Source organism: Takifugu rubripes, chromosome 8 (genome assembly GCF_901000725.2).
Source record: "Takifugu rubripes chromosome 8, fTakRub1.2, whole genome shotgun sequence".
Taxonomy (NCBI): domain Eukaryota; kingdom Metazoa; phylum Chordata; class Actinopteri; order Tetraodontiformes; family Tetraodontidae; genus Takifugu; species Takifugu rubripes.
The window spans coordinates 1,228,284-1,251,463 of record NC_042292.1 but is presented as its reverse complement, the minus strand read 5'-3'; the positions used below and the strand labels follow the sequence as shown (position 1 = coordinate 1,251,463).

The 23,180-nt window shown below is 39.6% G+C and overlaps 1 protein-coding gene across 4 annotated transcripts in view; it reads right to left on the bottom strand.

Moving 5' to 3' along the window:
- Positions 1-203: 203 nt before the first annotated feature.
- The window catches only part of nlgn4xa (neuroligin 4 X-linked a), a 62,684-nt gene continuing 39,707 nt past the window's right edge, over positions 204-23,180 (bottom strand). For 2 of the 4 annotated variants that reach the window (XM_029839515.1, XM_029839516.1), the window contains 3 exons: positions 10,007-10,192; positions 6,887-7,676; positions 204-3,900 (listed from right to left, as the gene is read on the bottom strand). In XM_029839515.1, the coding sequence (XP_029695375.1) occupies positions 3,006-3,900; positions 6,887-7,676; positions 10,007-10,192 (1,871 nt within the window). In that variant the 3' untranslated portion in view covers positions 204-3,005. 4 annotated transcript variants of the gene reach the window in all.

Genomic DNA, 23,180 nt, shown 5'->3' with positions numbered 1-23,180 from the left:
CGGTCTCATATTCAGCTGTATTTAAAACTTCTGTCCAACGCCATTTGTCTGCAGGCTGGATGATGATGTTTTTGCATCTCTGGGGCGATGTTAGTGCCTTCCCCTCCTGGGCCTCAGATAAACATGACCTGAATGAATGAGAACCTACATGGAAATATTACCGTATATATATATATATATATATATATATATACACGGTACTAGAAGCCTCATCGCATACTCGTTGAGATTGAATGTGCACCACAAAGCCTTAATGACGCTAATAAAATGTATATTTCTATGCATCCACTCAGCTGTTTCTACAACTGTGGAGTGTTTACAGCATGGATGTATGGACAACATAACTTTAAATCGTTTCCATCCAATTAAGATCCTTTGAAAATTAAGTGATTGGCCCTAATTTCCAATCATGTGATCAGATTAGGGAGATTCCTACTTAAAACAAGACCTACATTTAAAAAAAGAAAAGAGTTTAACTGGTTTTAATTTGACTTCTTGAGCATATTTTTTATGTACCAAAGCAACATCTGAGGCTGATGTTACCTGCATTCATCATGGAAAGTCATACTGAACAACTCCCATTTTTTAAAGGCAAATATTGTGTTCTATTATTTATTGACTCAACTCAAATATAGGCGCAAGTGTAATTTCACCAGTGAAATTGATGTTTTAATCCAATACACTGGTATTCTGCTTCTGCTTTACTCTATTCATCAGGGACTAGAGCCCATCCGGGCATCGGACATGATTCAGTCCCCAGCCCGTCAAAAGATGCACAAAATCAATCGTACATCAAAAATAAATTTGAAAATGTCAATATGGATTGTGGGAGAAAATACTACAGAGACAGCATGTAAAGAACACACAAACTCTATATAAAAACCTCTTGTTATAAGGCGATCGTGCTCTCAACTAAACAAAAACTGGACTGTTCTTCCTTTTTATTGTTGGTTGATGAAAATCCACATTCTGCCTTTTGAAGGTGTGATGTGGGGAGACCACGCCAGAATGGTATGAAACAATTGTGCTTAGTATGAAGGAACTCCAATCTGGTTTGCTTAATGTGAAAAATCCTATTTTGGTACATATTATGGTCAGTTATAATTATAATGTATTGTCATCGCCGTGTTTACCACCACTGATGTGTGTACAACTTGTCATTCTCCATCAAAGTGCAAGAACTTTTTTAACACATTCATAGATTTTTAATGAGTTTAGAGCACTTCCGATTGTTTAACATTAGCAAATTTAACATTTTGGCAGAGTGAGCACCATTTGGTGACTTAAAAATGTTAACTTGTTTCCCAATTATTATGTCTAATCTGGACCAATGGAACATGGATTGATTAGGAAATGATAATATCAAGAGCTATCTATTGTGTGGAGATACAGTATATGCATATTACAATATAAAATAAGATTTAATGTGTTGACAGAAGGGATTTTGTAGGAATTACTTCAAGTCTTCAGGCAATCATCCACATTAACCACACACATCCTGCTCTGCATAAAAAATAAGAATTGTTAAACATGTAGACTTGACTGAATAGATGAATAAATAGTCTTAGAGATTGTAGCATTTACACACAGCAAACAACCATCCAATCTTTTTTCTTTTTTTTCTTTTTACAAAATATTGTGACTTTTTATTAAAAATGTTGCAGAAAAAGTTTATACAGGTGTCCAGCCAGGTATATCTCTATTGTCACTTAAGGCAAAACCGCAAACAAATATAAGACCAACTAAGTATTTTTAAAAGTCTACATTGAAACCCTTCTTTTCTTGACTGGTCTGGGGGGGTGGCAAGAATATATCTTTTTTCTTTTTTAAATATAATTTACAAATAGAATAAAATCTTATGAACAGATTTCCATTTTTTTAATAGGATGCAAAACAAAAAAAGATATTTAATGGTTACTTTCATTGGGATTTTATAATAATTAATATATTAATATTTACACTCATTCACTTGTTTTGTAACCCAAAATATCACAAGCCTGGCACAATACTTTACATATTGCTAGCATATGATGATTTGAAATATCTAACATATAGTTCTTTACAAACATATCCAACTAATATTGTTTTGCAAAGGAATGACCGCCTCTTTTGACTTGTCTAAATAATACATTGCTGGTCACGCTGTGAGCTCAGGCAGTGCTGAGACTGCAAGACAGAAAAAGCCCACAAAGGAAAACTACTCAAAGCATGACAGGATGACAGAAATGAAGGGGTTTTAGTCCTTCTTAGAACTGGACACATGTCTGGAGATGGAAAATAAAGCTCTTCCTGCACATGCATTGAGTTAAAAGAAAGCAACGCACGAGATGTGTACAGTGGGTGAGGATGGCGGCACAATGCCACTCTGGAGGATGGGATTGTGTTCGCATTTTGGTCATATTGACAAGAACGTAAATAAAATGAAGTTTTAATCAGAGAAAATGAAGGAGATTTGGATATATATACACCTAAACAGAAAGCACAAGCTGAAAAAGATCTTTTTCTGCAGGTTTTTAAAATTCTCACACATAACTATAGTTTTTCTTTTTTTTCTTTTTCTTTTAAATGCTTTTGTAAAAAGTTCTCATAAATACATTTCAGGCTTCGGTGTAGAATTCTGTGCCCAAGTCCAAAGGATGAATGATCGCAATAATGTTCCAGATGTTTAATTGTTGCTTTTCAACACCTGTCCACTTTCTCCTCTATTGTCTCTGTATATGGGGCATATTTGGCAGAGCGACCTCTGCAAAGGCTTCCTTATCATGTTTTCGTTGTAAGAATATTAACAATAATCCCCTGGTTGTCTTGTCTTTTGGGAAAACTCCTTGAGATGAAGCTTAGCTCCAAATTGAGTTATTACTATAGTAACATTCACATAGAATATTATTTCTTTTTAGACTGTATATTTTTTCAGAAGGCAGGATAGCAAAATAACATCTTCTGAGTTCTTTATTCTTCTCTTGGCTAATCCAGAAAGGATCCAAATCCATTCAGGCGTAGCGGAGCTATACCCGTGTGGTGGAGTGGCCGTGGGGTAAGTTGCTACTGTTCTGGCTGCCACCGAAAGTGTTGAAATTGTGCAGGGGCTGCATGCCAGCCAGTGTGTTGGGGATCATGGTTATGGTGCTGGGCGTCATCAGGGGGATGTCGTCAGGCGACCGGCGCAGGGTAAGGGTGTAGTCGGGAGGGCATGTGAGGCGCATCGTGTCGTGGGTCTGCAATGGCTCGCACTCGTGGTGGTGCTCGTGATCCAGCTGCTGCTGCTTCATCTGCAGGGACATCAGCTCCTCGCTCTGCAGGTGGGCCACATCGTTGGCGGGGGAGGACGCGTTGGTCGGGGCGGAGTTACGCTGCGGAGTAGGAACACGCCTGTTGGTCTCATGCCGTCGCTTGTCTTTCTTGTAGTAGAGTGCGGCAAAAGCAAGGATGTTGAGAAAGAGCAGGGATGCTCCCACTGCAATGGTGACGCTGAGCTCTGTGGAGTAGTCCCGTTTGGTTTCAATAACAACAGTCGACTCGTCTGTCAGCTCTCCAGTCTTACGCTGGTCGCTGCTCTGCTTGGTGTTGGCAGGTGGAACCCCAGGGTGGCGGGTAGTGGACGGCCAGTTGTTTTTACCAGGGAAACGCTTGGTATACGGATATGGGGTGGTGTCTTGTGGAGGTATCTTAGTGGTGGTGGAGACGTATTGGAAAAATTCATTTATGTTATGCAGATGTGGAACAAGCTCCAACCAAAATGCAACCTTGGTAGCGCGGTAGTGGTCCCGGACTCGAGGTTTGAGGCCGATGTGAAGGTACAGCTGGTCTTTAGGGTTGTACTTAGTCCAGGCTACCTCCTCAAATCTGTTGGGTTTTGTGTGGATAAACTTAGTATCCTGTGGAACTGGCTGATTTGGATCTCTGAAAGAAAAAAATACATAAGTATGAATCAACTGTATGGAAGTAGACCTATGCTCCACCAACCCCGGAACACCTGTGACCTTGATGACTTTGATCAGACAGTCTTTCAAAGGTGTAAAAGCCAATTAGTGTAAATGTTGATCATCTGTTTTGTCTGTCTTTGTGGTTTAGTTTGAGCACTCAAGAACCATCGATTACATCTATCCAGGTTTAAACAGCTGTTTTTGGCTGATGTGAAGTCTTTTATCTTTCTTTAAAACAGCATAATATGACAGATGACTTATGACAGAACCAAAAGCCTACATTTTGTGTTTTATTCCCCTCAGGACTGTTTCTCAATGACTCATATTTTGAATACAATCACTCACAAACTGTCTTTAATACACAAATAATTTCACAAAACTGTCAGGACATCTTTAAACATCGGCAGGTCATTCTAAAAAAATGAATTTCTGGGTTAAATCACTAAGAGTGTGCTGAATTTCCCACAAATTAATTTTGGCCAACGATAAGCTCCGTATTTTTGGAACAAAAGATTGGACTTCTGTGCTTTTGGTCTTAATCAGCTCAAATGACAATATCCAGAATTTGCCAGACTTGTGCGGGCATAGTCGTCAACTGTTACCGCCTAAAACTATAATCATTCACGTGCCAGGATTTGAGGTGGGTGGAAAAAGAGAGAATAATACCACAAGAAGGACTTAGTTGGGAATGTGCCGTGTACCTAAACACACCAATAAAGGCAGTGTAATTTTCCACTGCAATATGTGTTCATGAATGCTGATAAGTTCACCAATAATGTTTTGCTTGACAGTTTCGACAGGAATAACAGATCCTAATTTGCAGTGATGAGATTTGTTGGTAAGGAAGAGTACAATGTAGTGTGTCCGTTAAATGCATGTTAATGAAGAGGTTTGATTGACATCAAATGAAAATCTCTAAAGGAATCAAAGTTATGCTAATTCTACCTATGGCTTTGGATTCTTTGTCATCATGTGTGCTTAAATAGGATTCTAGGATGTCGGTGTCTATTTCTCAGGCTGGAAGGATGACAAGTCGTTATTCTTTGATGTAGTTTAGAAATTGTCAGCTATACATCAGTGAGACAGCCAACAAAAAATATAACATGGTTGCATGCCACAAGGGTTGCTATGGCACATACAAACATTTTAAATTGTGGCATTACTTTGTTTCTTTCTTTTTACAGACTCAATGAGCAATATTGCAAGATCTGCATAGCAACTGGTGGCTGGATATGGAACCATATTGAGGGCACTGCTGGCGTGTGGTCGGCCTGTTATTTTAGCATATGTTGCAACAATATGTCATGACACTTAATCAAAAGCAGTGCCTGAAGCCACGTTGCCTGCTCATTCTATAGAATATTGTGCCTGCATGTGTTTTGTACTTGGCCCACAGTCACATTTGATCGAGGTTACAGTTAAACATGTGTGTTTTTATATATTTGAATACATTTACAGTATTTTCTCTGTCCCACTAAATTCAGTAAAGGCAGCATTTGTCTGCCAGTGACACCAGTTTGTTTTGTCTATGTACAATAAACATTCTTGGTCCCATTATAGTTAGTAGAGTCACAATCTTTATTCCACCATAAGTATTTCATTTACCTTTATTGTATCACTTTAACCTGTTCAGTTTGCTTCCCTCCCACTAGCACCAGTCCATTTGGCTGTACAAGCAGCTTTTTGTTGTTGTTGATGAATGAATGAACGAGAAATATGGATAGGAGCTCATTAACCCTTTTACCCTTTTATGGACATTATTTGTTTTTGTCTAGACTGACAGTCATTATGATATTAAGATTATATATATAATGTCAATATAAGTCGACAAAATGCCCTGTGGTGGAATAACTGCAGGCTGCAGACCCATACAGTGCACATAAATATTCAAACCCACACCCGGTGGCATTGTGTGTATATCGGAACTGCCAAACTTCTTTGTTCTGACTCCAAAAACTAGTTACCAATTGTCAGTGTGCTGTGATTCACGATGGGGGACTTTGTAAAGACTTGTTGACAAATGGCCACGCAGTCTGTAATGTATTTTCTTTCAGTTAGGCTCTTTAGTGGAAAAACAAAAGGAGACAAAGAATTCCCAGATAAGTATAAGGCAACTAGTCCCCTACTGATCATGCATCAGCTAGAAGGGGGTCAAACAGGAATTGGGAAGGATGTGAGATTGGTCGGAACCTTATTTGTTTAATCAAAGTTAATATTCTAAATAACTGGTCGGCAAACCCCCGTACATAGTGAATCTAAATGTGTAAAGGGCCAAATAAAGGAAAAATAAACAACCTAAATCATCAGATCCAACTCTATCCTAGCACAATGTGACCATTATATATATGGTTTTGATTAAACCACATTTGGTTTGTTGAACTTGTTAATAAAGAACATTTTCAGCTGATTCCAGCCATTTTTCAAATGCAACAAAAAAATATATACTTTGGATTTAGTGTTGAACAGCTTTATCATTTACATCATTCATCATGAGACTGTACTCTAACAAGCTTTAACAAGCTCTAACAAGTTTATTTTGTTTAACTTACTTAATTCTGTCCTCCACATTAATCTTTAATATGTGTATAGCCTACACTTTGGTTGGGGACTGTTCTTCAATTCCCTGCTCTTATGTGTCTTTAAATGCAATATCTGTTCATGTTCAAGTCAGGTCATGTCCACCGGAGTCCACCTAGGGACACAGGGGTGCAAAATGGATGGATAGATGGATAGAAAGAAATTATGCTGGTCCTGATCAGTGTTTCTTCGGTTGCCTCTCCTGTAAAAGTTTGCCTGCCACCCTGTTAGTGCCACTAGGTGATACATTAAAGTTTCTCCTCTGTTGGTTTGGCTAAGTCAATTGTACATAGAAGTCAAACTGAATGACTAGGGGTTATAATGGCAACGCTATTTAAGACAAACTTAAATTGAGGTGAGGACAAAGAAAGGAAGAACAGACTCACCCTGTCTTTGCAAAGTTAGTCCAGTAGGTCATTACAACGGCACTCAGCATCACGTCATTCTTGGAGAAGTTGCAGTTGAACAGATCTGTAGGGCCAATCATGGGGATTCCGAACACATACGGCACTTCGTCTCCATGCGCTGAATCAGCCCAGCTGGGCTTCATGTCGCTCTGACAATGGTGGTAGAAGGCATAGAAATAGGTTGGTGAGCCATACTGGGCATGGAGGTCAGCTGTGGCCACTGCTGGTGCCACCCACTGGTGGTCAGTGAGCAAAGCAACCAGGGTCTTGCGCCGTGTCTCTGGGTTCTCTTTGTCCGCCCAGTCCGTGTACATGAATTTGATGGTCTCTCGAAGTGTGTCTTTACCCTCAGGGTAGCCATACAGATGGTCCACAAAGTCTGACACGGCAAAGTCAAAATCATTGGCAGACACCCCATCCTCGCTGTCTACGATGCCATCTACAAACTTAAAGCCCTCTCCCTGGTTGACTCCTAGCATGATGTCATAGTTGAGGAACTCCCCTTGTTCCATGAGGATCTGGGGGTCATCCGGGATGACGTCACCATCGATCACGGGCCCAAACGCGATATGGTATTTGGCAGGTGTGATATACTGTTCTATGAGCTCTTTGTAGTTCTTGTTCTGGAGGCACTCCACTAGGTCGATAGTGTCAAGCATGTTGCAGCCCACCTTCTCAGCAAGGACTCGTGTGTACTTGGCAGGCTGGTAGTTGACTGCCCAGCTGGATAATGCAGTGCCACTTTGTATGATAGCTTTCTGAAACAGATCTGAAAAAGAAGATTTAATTAATGGCACAAACATAGGCAAGGCTTTTTCAACAAGCGTCACATTATAATGAATTTACAAGGTGAAGAAAAAAAGTTTAATATTCATCTTCCGGCATGCATTCATTGAGACCCACGGCCCCAAACAAATTTGTTGGTACATTTAAAGCTAATAACTCAGTACAACTTTGCACTATGAAAAAATATATAATTTTCTTAAGCATATAACTGCATATAGTTGGCTGTTTTAAAGGTTGACCTTCTGTCATAAATCCATTTGTAATTTTTTTTTAATTTTTTTTTTAATAGTATTTTATGCTTGTCACTGCTGATACCAGCCAAAGTAGCCCAAGACATCTACGATCTGTTGGGTTACTGTAGCTTGAGTTTATTATTATAATTGTATTTTTGAAATAAAACTAGAGGATGTAAAGTGATCCTGAAGCAACAAGAATTACTTTTATTTAATTATTATATCCGCTTTCATTTGATTCACATATAATTGAGAAAATGCAACTAAAAGCGGAGCACAGTTATGTTCAAGATAAAGCCAATTTTGTAAAAAACCCAAAATAAAATCAAGCAAAATAAAATTATGATTCTGAATGAGCATGTAACATTCAGCGTCCCTAATCAACGTCACAAAATATAAAAGACGTTTCCTTGTTTATATAGCAACACCTTAGGCTGTTTCCGCATCTTGGAATTCACGGACTGCCAGTCAGAAAGTAGGACAGAAAATATTGGGATCAGTTGTCTTTCTCTTCCCTTTTAGCGAGTGCTATTTCTACACATGCAAACACAGAGGCAGTGACTCAACTGGGCTGATTTGAAAAGTATGTTTGTGCACATGGTGCACATTTCCCCACAAGGCTTGGCTAGCAGAGAATGAGGTTTATCATCTGCTGTAGTCAGATGTGTATCAGCTTAAATCCTAACCCCCACACCCAGACACACAGAATGCCAGGGAGTGTTTTTATGAGCTTGGTATGTTGATTAACTGATATTAGATTTGCCATACAATAACACAAAGGATGTATTATATTATATATTATATTAAAAATCATACAGTGGCTGCTGACTTTTCTTCGATGTAAAATGTGCACAACAAAACATGCTTTTTATCTAAATTCCTCAAGTGCAATATGAAAAAGAGAGAATAAAAGACAGAACAACAAAACCCGTGTAAACAGAAAGCCTCTGTCAGTCAGATTGTCTGTGCTAATCAGAATGGACCCGCAACAAAAGGTTGAATGTCTGTTTAGATTATTTTAAAAATAATGCTGAAACACAACAAACAAAACATACACAGCAGCTTTTGTAATTTTCTTTTAACAATAGAAATACATATATTAAATTTTATTAAAATATTGATTTAAGTACGGTATCTAAACTGAGACCTTATGTGAGATCAGAAAACAGTCCAATAATCCCATTGATTTACAAAGATAAATACTACAAATGAGAAATAATCACAGATAATCAAATATCCAAAAGGTATATATTTTTCCTGATGCATTTTAGATATTGATTAGTAGATATATTGTCATACTAATCAATATCTGTGTGTTTTTGTACCACTTGTTTGTGTTATGTGTTCCTGGTTTTCTCTCTAGGGGGCGTGGTGGATTCCCCTTGTTACCGTTCGCTGGAGACGTCACACCTGCAGCTGGATATCAATCAACACTTCAAAATCCGCTGCCTCCAGGTCACCAGCGTCTGATCGTTTCATCTGCTTTGTGGTACATGGGATCTTTTCGTGATTTGTGCTGTCAAATAACTATGTTTTCTCACGTCCCTTCCTAGGTCACCACTCGCCCCTCACTCGGAGGAACAATCAGCACTTCTTGCACCTCACTTTTTCACCACTGTGCACAGTTATCTTGGCTAATTAAAGTCTTGTTTAAACACGTTCAGCTGTTGTTTGTCTGCTTACAGGTCCTGCCTGAGCTGCATTCGTAACACGTATCTTGTACAATGTTAGAACAACAAGAAAGGAATGAAGGTTTTTTAATCTAGTTAAATAAATGTCTACAGAGTTAACCACCATCTCATCTATACTAACTCTTCTATTGGGCAGCTACACAAACAGTTATCTTTGACTAATCAGATCTTCATTTTCAGATTATCATTTTTCTCTCCTTTTAGTATAATTTCCGTAAACTAGTAACTTGCTGAACTCGTGTGGTACTTTAAATGTTCTGACTTACTAAAGCTGGCTATGATAGTTGACAAGGTGATTCACACAACGCACATTTTAAGTAGAACAGAAGGTGAGAAGAATGCTCCTCTCCTGTGCGTGAGCAAGTATGACTGTGAGCGAATGCACGTACCTTCTGAGTAATGTGAGAGAGTGAGCAGACTGACGCACGATGCTCCGGCGCCAGAGCCAAAGATGGTCACTCGTTTCGGATCTCCTTTAAAGGCCTGGATGTTTTCTTTGATCCACCTGAGAGCCTGAATTTGATCCAGCAGGCCATAGTTGCCCTTGGCTGCCTGATCTCCAGTGCTTAGAAACCCTGGATTGATGAAAACAAACATGACAAGCACATTATCTCGGTTTTACTCCCGAAATCTTTTGGCCATTGATTGAAAATGCAGAGTATAAATGTTGTGATTTATTTTTTTTGCCTTCAATCCCAGAAGTGTATTCAGTCTTAGTTAAATTTGTGGCTGTGTGTATGTACACATATAGACCCATATTATTTTAATATATCATAGCAGCACATGATATCAAATGTAGCAAAGTCATCCACTCCACACAGATTTTCTGGTGACAATGACCGACAATCCCTTGAGGCAGATGAGCTGTCACATTCATTGAGCTGTCATTTGATTGCACAGATGACCCCTCGTTTACAGAATGATGAAGTTATAGATGACAGATTAAAAGAAATCAGTGTATTGATGAATGCATGCTGAATACTTATAATGCCAAGGAACACATTTTTAAAAATGTATGAGCATGAACATTAATGATCCTCTAGAGGTGGATTGGAGGGAACTCCGATATTATCAATGGGAAAAGTCCTCTAGAGTAAAAGCCAGTTTATTTTCCATTTGCAGAGAATGGACCACATTGGAAAGGGGTTTGCAGAGCTCAAGAACAACACTTGGGACAATAAGACAATAGACAACATTGTTAAAACCTAGAATAAAACAGTAAGGTGAATAAATAGAGACAGTAAATTAAAAAATAAGTTGTCCCATGGATAGGCCATCAATCACCTGGGAAAAGTAAAGAAAGATAAAACACATGTACGGACGCCAACACTGGTACCTTGAGGCGTCGACCATGTGACCAAGAGCAGGGGAATGATTTAACGTGAGTATAATTAAATGTGTGATTTAAAGTTATGCACAGCACTAGGAAAGATATTGTTTAGATGCCTGGAGGAAAAGCACTTGTTCGAACGATGCCATCTGCCTGACGAGAGAGGAAAAGAGCAGTGGCAGGGTGACGGCTGGGGTCGTTTACACGAGGCACAAGCACGAGACAGAAGCCTGGAGCTGCAAATGACTTGAAGATGTGGCAGGTCAGTACCAGTGTCTTGTGAGCAAGATGGACAATTCTGTTCAGAGATTTCCTGTCTCGCACAGTCAGCTTCCCAAAAGACACTGTAAGTGAGGAGGTAAGAGCACTTCCAAGAATAAATGATAAAGTTTTTTTTTTATTATTTAAAAATGTTTTAGTTTGCACGCGAAAAAAAGCTATTGGAGAGATTTTTTAAAAAAAAATGATGCTGGCAATAACATCCCAGTTAAAGTTGTTGTTATTCATTGTTTGAGTGTATTAGTCCAGTGATAGTGGTGACATCAGCGTATTTCACAATAGAATTGCTTTGGAAATAGGCAGCGACATTATACGTGCAAAGACAAAACAACAAAGGACTCAGGATGCAGCCTTGCGGTCATCCAGTGCTTAAAACAACCTCATCAGACACCAAGGTCACCAATTCTGACCCTCTGAGGTATTGAGGTTAAAAAACTAAAACTCCACTTACACACAGCATCACACAGACCAGGACATTGGTCTCATATTAAAGAGCTCTCTTTAGTATGTGATCTACAAGAAAAATTGACAATTTTATCCCACTAAAAATGCCGAATGAGGATACTTTGTACTCTTCTGCCCATTAGAGACCCATCAGAGAGCTGCTTATTGTGTTTTGCTCAATGGAAATACACCCTAGCGGGCATTACAGAGCATTTTGCATTTTAGAAAATGTATACTTATGTGCATTACATGAAAGCATCATTCTGTATTGTCTCTTATAAAGATGCACTGAAACCACTTTTTGTTCACTGGAAATGCCACTGTGCACCTAAAAGCCTTTTCAAAACATTGTAATCATTAGTCATTTTTATCTAAAGAAATAAACCCTCTCATGGCACTACATATTTTGATGTAAGCATCCTGGATGTTACTACTGCCCTGCAAATAATATTAAAACATGATTATGACAACATAGCCAGCATTATCCAGTGAAATAATTATTGATCTTGTGACTATTAATTGTCTCTATTTTGCCTGGAAAATCCAGTGAATACCTGCCACATTAAGGTAATAACTGATCAGTACATGAGCCATTTCAATACCAAAAAGTTGCAAAAAGGTCTTTGCATTGAATTTCACTCTTGGTTCAGAAATTGTCCAGTAGAAATTCCATCCATCCGCACCAACCAGCGTGGCAGGGGGCTTCACACCCAAAACCTATATATGAATTAGCAAATGTGCCTAAACCCATTAAGTGGTTCTCTAAATTTGGCCACTATGGGAAAACAAGGAGACTCCTTGCCAGCTCTCTGAGCCCCGTGGCCGTGCCTGGCAAAGGCGGTCAGTCCTCGCGAGGCTAACCGAGACAGAGGCGGCGTAAATGACAAATGGGATGAGGACCGCTGGGTAAGAAAGAGAGGGAGAAAAGAGAAGAAGTAGCCTGCGGCTCTGTGATAGAGTGCAGATCAGGTTTGTCATGGTGAGGTGGAGGGGATGATAAAGTAGAATGGAGGGCAGGGGTTTTCAGGGAGGATTACAAGGCCTTTGGCAGCCTCATGTCCCCTGTAGGTTGACCACAGGCCCTCCACATCACCTGCTTCCCCAGTTTAGTCTGTCTCATTTCTTTTCATGTTGCTGTTATTGTTAGTGTCATCCCAGGCCCAAAGTCTTCCGGGGAGTAAGATTATTCAAATGTTCAGTTCAATGCAAATATGCACCAAAATATTTACTTAGTTCTACATCTTTAAGTGCTTTTAACTTCAGAGGAGCAGGTTAAAAAATATTAGTTCTGTTTGGAACATATGGCAAGGGCTGACTTGGCGAAATAAGGGTTTTGAGAATTACAAGAAGGCTAAAGACCATATTCAGAGAGTAGATTAGTGCCTATACTGGAAACCACTAGCCATTCACTTCCACTGACAAGTTAAATGATTTTTCTTCAACCACCAGCATTTTAAATGCAGTCATTTTAGAAAAGAGGGCAGTTGAATCAGCCTGGAAATAAGCACACGGAATTAAGAGGTACATTACAAAGAAGGTGTCAGTGTTAATGTGAGAAATTGGAAATGTATATTAGAGAAAAAAATCCACGAAACGTTCAAGCAGAAATTTCCAGGTGAATGTACCGGTAGTTACAATTCTCGAGTTTGTGTCACCTCCTTGAGGTGTTCGGCTCATCTATTATTAGCATGCGTCTGTCGCATTAACATCACTATCTGACTGCTGTCCACCTTCTCCCCAAACGATGTCACATCCTCTCTTCTTTAATTAGTGGCTTTGTCTTTACAAGATTGAAAGTTTAATGTGCAGCTGTGCCAGAGAACAGCTGCTCTAAAGTCAAGTTTGCCACTGAATGTCACTTTTCACCAGATGTCACAGCATATTGGTGCCACAAACAGGAAGAGCGCTGCAACGCCGTGCAACACGTTCTCATCTGCCTGCTGGTAATTTGCAGTGCGTAGCATGCATTTGCAACATGTTATTTGTCTTTACCAATGCTTTATCTACTTCCTTTTGTTCTTGTATCCAGCTTTTATTGCTACGTTTGTGTTTGCGTTTATATTTTTCACATCACAATGTGTCCTTAGTGTGATGGAAGTCCATTAACTTTGTTTGAGAGCAACACAAATGTACAGATGATGTGGATCGTATATTAATTTGCTATTTATGTTCCATTTTTGATTTCTTTGTCTGGATCAAAACAGATGTCAGCAGAACATAGTGAGTGATCTTTCACTAAGGACTCCCACTGATAGTATTAATCAGCTATCAGAAAGCACAATGGTCCTAGCCAAAAGGCTGCATCGAGCAATGAGGTCTGAATGTGTCATTCATTCATTCATTCATTCATTCATTCATTCATTCAAAGTAGTGGTGAGTAATTTGTAATTTTAAAAGTCAAGCATGGTTCTAAAATGTAAGTCATCCAAATTTAAAGTGCAATGTTTTTAGTTCCTGGCTTCATTTTGTGCTAAAGTATTTGTGTTGTTACAGCCAGTTTGGAAAATACTAATAATATGATAAAAATGAAAGAACGAAATTGGCTGCAAAATGACTGGCATTAGTGGGATATAAAAAAAATAAGGTCATACTTACAATCATGGGCAAATGAATTATAAATAGAGCAACATGTAGTTAAAAAGAACAATGATTTAAGCTGCATATTATCGATTCAATGGGTCCATGATTGCTGATCCATACAGCAGCACACATTCTTTATCACCCTCTCCTGTGTGGAGTCGCTGGGCACAACGACAACATGAGAGTAATGCTATTAATTCGGATAATCGTCCTGGACCCTCCCAGATTAAACGTTAATTATCTGAGGGAATGATGGGAAGGGAATAATGAGGGACACGTTGAGGAAAGTCAGCTCAGCCAGTCAGGGGCCACATTTGGACGTGACTTCCCTGGGTCACATAAGGCCATTGTGAAGATAAAAATATCATGGCCTTTCCTTCCTGTTGAGGCAAAATGGAAACGACTAAACCACCTTAGCACAGGTTTCACTGGAGGGCTCGCTGGTCCCATTACACATGCTGATTATTGATGTCTTCATTTGGAAAATATGGACCATTCTCTCACCTCTAGAACCTCTACAGGTCTTTTCTTTTAAAAAAAATAAAAAACTTCAATGTTTTCCTTACGATTGCAGAAGAACCTGTCCTACGACCCCAAGAAAATTTTAAATTTCCCCCAGGTAAGTAGAATTATACTATTATAACTACCATGGTATATTGCAAAATTTGATGCCCGTGAAGGTCCATACCAGGAGGATAAATGTTGTTGTCAAAATCCATTTAAACAAACTAAAAGTCCTTCATTAGCTATAAGTTCCAGTTCAATCAAAGATGCTTTGGTGTGAATTTATCAGGGAGTGAATTAAAAGTGTAACTGGACCATTTACACTTTTTACATTTCTTCTCATAAATTACTGATGTGGCTGAAGTTTGGGAAATCTCTGAACTTTTGGCAAAATATAATATAATCAACAGCAGGTGGCACACTTTAAGGGTTTCCTTCAGATAAATGTCACATATCCTCAGCTGTTGCATTTTATGTATATGTATTTAGAATATCCACAAAAACTAAAGTCTGTATGGAAGAAAATTCCTTAGCCTAGGTTTGGGAATTCTCATGTCTATTTCTCTCTTTAATCCAATGAGTTGATTTCTCCGGACCCGAGTACCTCATTTGCAAAAAATTAGCTATGCCTTATTTCCCATCGATTTGCGCCCACTGTAATTTTTGCTCTAATTACATAAACAGACTCTAATTAAGACAACTGAATACATTCACGTGGGTTTTGGATCCCTCTTCACCCTGTTAATGCAAATGATTAACACCAAATGACTTCGCTGTCAAGTCTAGAAATAACTCATTATGCTACTTCTACTGGCGCACCAAAGATTGCCTGTATTCATGTCTACAGTAGCACCCCTGAGAATACGGTACAAAGATTCGCTATTTCTTTGTATTAAAAACAGCCTCAAAACACCAACAATGCACAGACTTTGTGTTATACAGAGGCCATAACTGTACAGTGTAAAGCAAAGGAATTTTAATGACAATGAACGTTGGGCTTCAATAAGTGTGGCATGTGTAAAAAAGTTCAATAAGAGTTATAATACATTGTTGAATAAGGCCACCAGAGATCACAATAAAAAGAAAAATACAATTAGAAAGATCTTAGGCTTCCCATTGACGGTCTCAAACGCCCCTTCGCAGCTTACAGATTAATTAAATTCCTTTTTATAAAAACATTTTTTGAAGCAGGTAAATATTGTTGTCTGATTTCTCTTTGTGTTGACTTTATGATGAGAAAACCATTGATGATATAAAAACAGCCACCCAATAATGGCGAACGGTTCCTCTCAGCGTTGTTTACTGCGACACTGAGAGACTCGAGTTTCAGAGAATCAGAAAAAGCAGCGCCGAGTTTATTAGCTGATCCAGTCAGTTTGGGCACGGACACAACAACTATAACGTTGTTTTGCATGTATTCTGGGACTGTCTGCAGCTTGGTGATCACCGGAAAGAACACACAGATGAGCTCCAACATGATATTTTCTTCAGTTGGACTCAAAGACAAATCAAAGAAATATTACCTATTTTTTAAAAAAAGTAAAACTGATCAATAAAAAATATAATTTTTACACCTGCCAAAAATATGTTCTATGTCTTGTCTTGTCATATCTGTTTTGCACCATATGTCTGAAAATATATGATTTCATACTGGATACATCAGATAAACATGGTCATACCTGATCTTGACTCTTAGAGGACATTTTCACCTTGTTGTAAATCCTTAATATTTTCATAAATGGAACTGAAATTGAAGTTTTTTATGCTATAAAGTGCTATGCTATATAATCTATCCTTGGGTAAATGTTGTGAAGCCTCAGTATTTAACCAAGTAGAGGAACCTGCGATCATCTGTTTTTTGGTTTAAGTTGGAGTTTTTTGGTGTTGGCGAACATGGTTGATTAAATTGCTACTGTTTCTCTGTTTCTTTCACTGCTCACCTACTCACGGTGATCCCACCCACTCACCTTATGCTCTCAGTCTCACACGCTGCACACCCCTCCGTTCACAGAGGGACGCCACCACTCACATAAAACTGGTGTGAATATACAGCACATTAGTAAGAGCAATTGTTGGTCCATTATAATTGTCTCAGGTTTGCTTATTGGTCCAATATTGGTGTTGAAATATGATCCATACTGATATGATTGCTGATATAACGAGTTATGATTCTACTTTGTGTGTTTACACGAAAACATAAAGAAAACCATGAACTTCAATAACCAAAAATGATATAATATTAAACTGTACATCACAGTAGATACATGTGATTGTTATTACTACAATTTGTTGTAGAAATCATATTTCCAAACTGCAGCTGACAAATTTCCGATATGATATAGATACTGTAATATAATGATATGAATGGTGTAGAACTGGAAATTCATTCAGAACATCCCAGTGTGCTACAAATCAAAGGAAAGCAAACATACTGTACTTCTTAGGATATGCAAAGTGGCAGCCATTGACAGAAACTAGGAAAAGGGATTGGGAATGTGCCAGAGAGACATCCTGCTACAGCAACGCTCTCTCGAGTGTAGAAAAGCTCGATTTGTTACACATCCATTCAGCCTGGGCACTGCCCGACTGATCCACCAGCGTATGTTCATTAAAGTCTATGTTGCTAATTACATTCTATTCAACATCGGTGGGGAGAATTTTGCACAGTTGACAAAGTAGGACAGTTCAAGCAGTCAGTGACTCTGCCGGCATTCCTGTTGCAAAAAGATACTTTTACAGTCGGTTAACAAAGGAAGTTTACTTGCCTTGAAGTGGTAAAACAGTGGCAGCAGCATCAGAGTGGTCCTTAACCACAATTATAAGTTTAAAAAGAAATAAAATAGATTGATGTTACAAGTAGTGTGAGCATTTCCTCCAAAAGCTTCTAAAATGACCTCTTAAGTCAAATTTGTTGCAAATTAATATAATACAATGAAGACCTCGAGCCTTTAAAAAGTGAAAACCCCTTTAAATGTGCATATGAGTATGTAGAGATGAACTTTCCTGGGTGCATCTTGCTTTTACCCAATGACAGCTGACAGATGCTCCACAATCCAGGTTAAACACTGGCTGTTTGAAAGGCTTTGATTATTTTGATCAATAACAGTTCGAATTAGATTCATTACTGTCAGGCAGCAGACGAGAACCCAAGAGCGACACCAGAGTTCGGTTGAACACAGCTTTATTATCAGGAACCGAAGGCAGACAGGATATTCCAGGGAACAAGCAAAACAGAGTCGCCAGAAACAGGCAGGGTCGAAACCAGGAAAACGGGCAGGCAGGAAAACACTGGAGAGTCTTGTGGAACACAGAGAACGATCTGGCAGGGAGGCAGCGTAGGGCAGGGAACTATAAGGGCTCTTGATTACTGATTTGCCCCAGGGGCGCGGAGTGAGCGAGGACACACGGGCGGAATTGCCCACAGCTGTGACACATTACATCCAAATCCATGTTAATTTCAAGGATTATGCTTTGAAATGTGCCCTTGCCGTCCCTTGTGCATTGCAATGGCGGCTGGAGGGTGTCCGTAACTTATCGTAGCTAAAAAGCATGAATCTAAAAACCAATATCAACATAAAGAACGTGTCATATCAATCAAAGTGTCTAACTTCCAGTTTCTTTCTTCTTTGTGCAATGATGTGCCGAAGGAAACAGCGCTGCATCTCTTTTTCATCCTACTGTCCACCTGAAGGGACACACTTGCTGACAGATCTGAATTGTCCTGCTAAGAAAAAAAATGTCGAAATCAGCCATCCATTCCTAAATATTCCACATTTTCTTTGCCTTTGTCCCTCACCCACTCCAACCCATCTCCCTCTGAGTGGGGTTGGCAGGCTCCTCTTTAGATTTCCAAATTGCTCCCAAAACCTAGTCAGCCATGGTAGAGCCGCACCCGACAGAGGACGGTAAGAGGGCACAAAGACAGGAATAAGTTTCGGAATTGAAGCATGCAGATGCTTCGTCCCAGGAAAAAAAAAAGGGCATTTTAAAGAGAACAAGGTGGTAAATTAACACGCTGACCTTCATGACACTCAGACAAGGACGAGAAGACCATTTCTAACAATTTAATGAATACTGTGAGGTGATTTTTCATTTGTATGTAGAGCTTCTGTGGTCGGGATGTAAATGATTTCATGGACTACCTCCTCTCAACATTCCGCCCTTCTGATCATCTACTTAGTACCTTTAAAAAAATAGAAAGTCTAAAACAAAAAACTCAAAGGCCTGATTTAATTATCACTCTGCTTTAGCTATTTTTAGCTTACGGGATTGATCAAGAGGGTTAGGGTTCAAATCCAGCTCAGGCCCTTAATGACCTTCTTGCCCTCCAGATGCCCTGCAAAGCTGTACTGCAGATGTTTGTTTGTTACTAACATTAGATATAAACTCTGTAAAATAGGCCAAATATGCAGCTTATCCAAACATACATTTTGCTAAATTCAACACATCCTCTCAAGATCCTGCACATAAACACTGAACGACATGGCCTCCTTGATGATTCGTGACATAAATATAAACAATACAGTCAATTTCCTGGCAAATGGTACAAAAGCCAATTTTTCTATCCATTTCCTGTGGATTGTTGGCACTATTACATGCCGAATGTGAAGAGAAATACAGATCCTTTACTCATGCTTTGAGGGTAAGGGATTAATAATATCCCCTCTAGGATTGTACGTGGAGTGTGCTTTGCAGAGATATTGATGGGTGTATAAGATTGTTGCCATTCTTAAAGGTTGTGTGCGTTCTGGTTTCCTTTAGGTTTTTTTCTTTAAATTTGGATATATATATTCATACCAAGTATAAACCAAGTAAATATTCAAAGAATAGTGTCTTTTTGTTTAACATTCGTCTCAGTTTGGCTTCCATCATGTTCTACACAATCTCACCAACATCCATCTGTACTGTAAATGACAAATTAAAGTCTGAAGTATTGACAGAAAGATTTCAGGTAACATTATAACCTCACATCCATACAGATTCATGCTATCTCTGCATGTGTCAGTTGAAAAAAGTGGCATGCGGCAATAGAGAGGAGGTGGAAATTTGAGTGTGCAGGCAGCGGTGAGGCTTAACAAGCTTTCAGCTCTGACCCCAGCTGTGCTTGGCCCCCTCCTCAGCATACATATTGCAGGGCTGTGTGATGTGTGACAGAGCTGTCACAGGTATCAAGCCTGCATGGCACAAATCCACCGACTGTGAAGAGGAACGAGTGGTGGACAGGCGGAAAGGGAGGCAAATAAAGAAGGGAAGGGGAAGGAAGGGAAATGAGATGGGTCTTTATTGGAGTGACAGCACATCCAGGTGGGGGACAACAGTGTGACAGTGATGGCGCAGGCAGAGCACCATCGCCTCCCCACAGCCGGAGCTGTTCTCCGCTGTTTTGCAGTGTTTGGCGAGCGTTAGCATACTTGCGCAGGACTAAAGGACACCATTTCACATCTGCACACACGGTAGCACGGCACGTGCACATTCACAGCGCAACCCCACAACAGCACTGGACACACATCACCGCTCAGCTAGATCTGGGTCACAAGGCATTAAATCCCCCTGTTCATCAGCTGCCCTTATGAACACGCACACGCCAACGCACGCGTGCACATTGAAATGCTGTCACTTCAGCACGTACCATCTGTCCTCCAAAAGCTGGACTGTGAAATCCATCAGGGTCTTACAGGTCATTGTGCTGCCAGACACACATGAACTATCCAGCTAACAACTCTCAGGGATAAGATGCAGTTACATGGCATTCTTCAAATGGCGCACAAACATTCTGAATCATTAAAAAAGCAAATGTGGGTGGTGTGTTTTTATACTTCAATCGCTTACTCTTGCTAGTAGCATCACACATATTGTTATGCTGCTGTAGTATTAACAAATGAACCGTATATGACTTGTTTAAATTCATTACGATTTGCTTTCATTTCAATACCCAACTGGAATCAAAGGCCATTGCTAGCTTATGGATAGCTATATAATACTCCTCCCTCACATACATTGGAAGCTGGTACCTTCCATGTCTACCAACTCTTATCACCATCAGGTCCCTTACACACAGCTAGCAGCAAAAAGTTGATCAAAAGTGATAAAATTGCTTTGATATGCATTCTTACACTGTGTCTCCACGTATTGCGCCACGGAGCTTTTTTAGTCAGCTTGTTTGGTTCCTAGAGCCTGACAGAAACACTACTATACTAAATGTTAACATATATCATATGTTGGGGGGGTTACAGAGAATGCATTTGGTTATTTAGAATATGTATTATTTTTATAGAAATACCCTTGGAACAGCCAGCGAAGGGTTGACCACCACATCAACCACAGTGCCAGGCCCTCATTCATCTTCTCTGCAGCAGAAACTCTTGTTCATGCATTTCTCACATCCAGACTGGACTATTGCAAATGGTTTACCATCCACACTCCTCAATAACCCTCAATACATCCATAACTCTGCCTACATCCTCCACAACCTGCACTGACCGATTCCCCATCACACATTGCATACAGTTCAAAATCCCCGTCCTTACACACAGAGCACTCAATAACCAGGCCCCCTCCTACCTCACAGACCTGCTCCACTAGCACACCCCCTCCCTGAAGAACACATCCTCTCACCACCTAGACAGACCAATCAATGAACCTGGGGGTGTCAGGGGGGGCGTCCCCATCTGTACAGCATCTGCACACGAAAACCCAAATATTTCTGAAGGAATTTCAGGGGAGGGAAAAAAAGAAGCTCCACCGCTAGCATCCATTGTGGGACAGAAGCACTCCATTCGTTCATTCTTCCCCACTTGAGAAAGATCGATGAGCAGAGATGAAAAACTGACCTTCACCATAAAACACAGAGAACTGACATGTGTTTAGTTGACAGTTACTTGTTTTATTGAACCCCACAGCTGTTTTATTTCTTCCTCTTTGCTGAAACTCCTAAATCTAATTGAAGCGGTTCAGTTGGGAGCAAAAGGCAGAGTGGGGCGAAGAGACTGCACGTCATAAACAATCAATACCTGTGATTACATATCAATTTTACTCCCAAGGACACCGAGAGAAGCAGTCTTGATGTCTGTTTTCCTGAATGACCTTTTTTTCCCTTGTCCTACACTCAGATCAAGTAGGCAGAAGTGGAAGACAGCAGATCAATAGCGAGCTTACATGCAGACAAAGCAAATCACTTATCTCAATCATAATGGGATAAATTGTTGGTCATTTTAAAGAAAATCTTTTTTATTCTATTCCATCCTATGGTGTACAGGACACACTTTATTTTTTCCTTGACTCCTTTTTTCTATAAATCCAACTAATCAGCACGTGGTGGCTAGAGCTCAGAGCAGGTTGGCTACTAATTGTACAGTTCACACTTTGATTCCTGACATCCTGCATTTTGTCCTTGAGCCAAATATTCATCTTTGATGGGGCCAGATCAAAGTAACACCATTTGAAACCCCAAAATTTCAAAGTGCACTCCAAATGAATAGGAATGGGAACGGAAATGAGGGCAAAAGAAAGCATCTGAGCAAACAGAGCTGGAAAGCACTCGGAACAGCTCCTCCGTGTGTCCTCTTCAACCCTCCTGGTGTGATATTTTAAACACTTGGCTGTGAAAGAGTCTGTTATATCACTTTGACAGTGATATAACACAAATTTCAGTCTGTATTTGCAGCAGCCAGGTAGATTTTTCTTTTCACTTTGTTTGCAAGTCTCTTCGGGTAAAATGAAATAAATCAAACTTGACATTTTAAACTTTAATGAATAAAAAACATTTTATGAAAAAAGTAATTCAACGTGTTGGGGGGAGGAGGGCACTTCTCTTGAAAATAATGAAATGGTGTTCTCCTCAAAATTTGATTTATTTACTATTATTTTGGTCTCGTTAATATACGGTTTGAGGTCCCAAAATAACTGGCAAAAGGTTCATGTCCAACTTTACGACATCAATGTCCAAGTATTATTTTCCCTCCGGCATCTGATGCTGGCATTGAAATAGAGGCATTTAAATGGTTCCAAACCGAAAGTGCCTACTGGGTGCATGTGTGGATATTGTCAGACAGAACTACTAACGCCTCCTCAGGAATCTATTAATTATTGATATATTTTAATGTATTAAACCTGTCCGCACTCTACACACACTGTAACCACCTTAGAGTAGCTCTCGTGATAGAAACATGAGTCTGACATGTTTGAAAACTATTAAGAACTTGAGCACAAGCAAGGAAACATAACATGTAAACTTTATTAAGATGAAATGTGTAGTTTGGGAAGCAGTGCACACATATCTCACCTAGAAGCTAGTCTTGTGAGTTCCGGATGAAAACAATGGCTTTTCAATGACCTTTTATAATTGTTAGTAATTATGTTAAAACTCCTTATTACAGCTTCTTCCCAACTGAGAAGAAAATGGAAGGTGTCTTTGTCTAAATATAGCT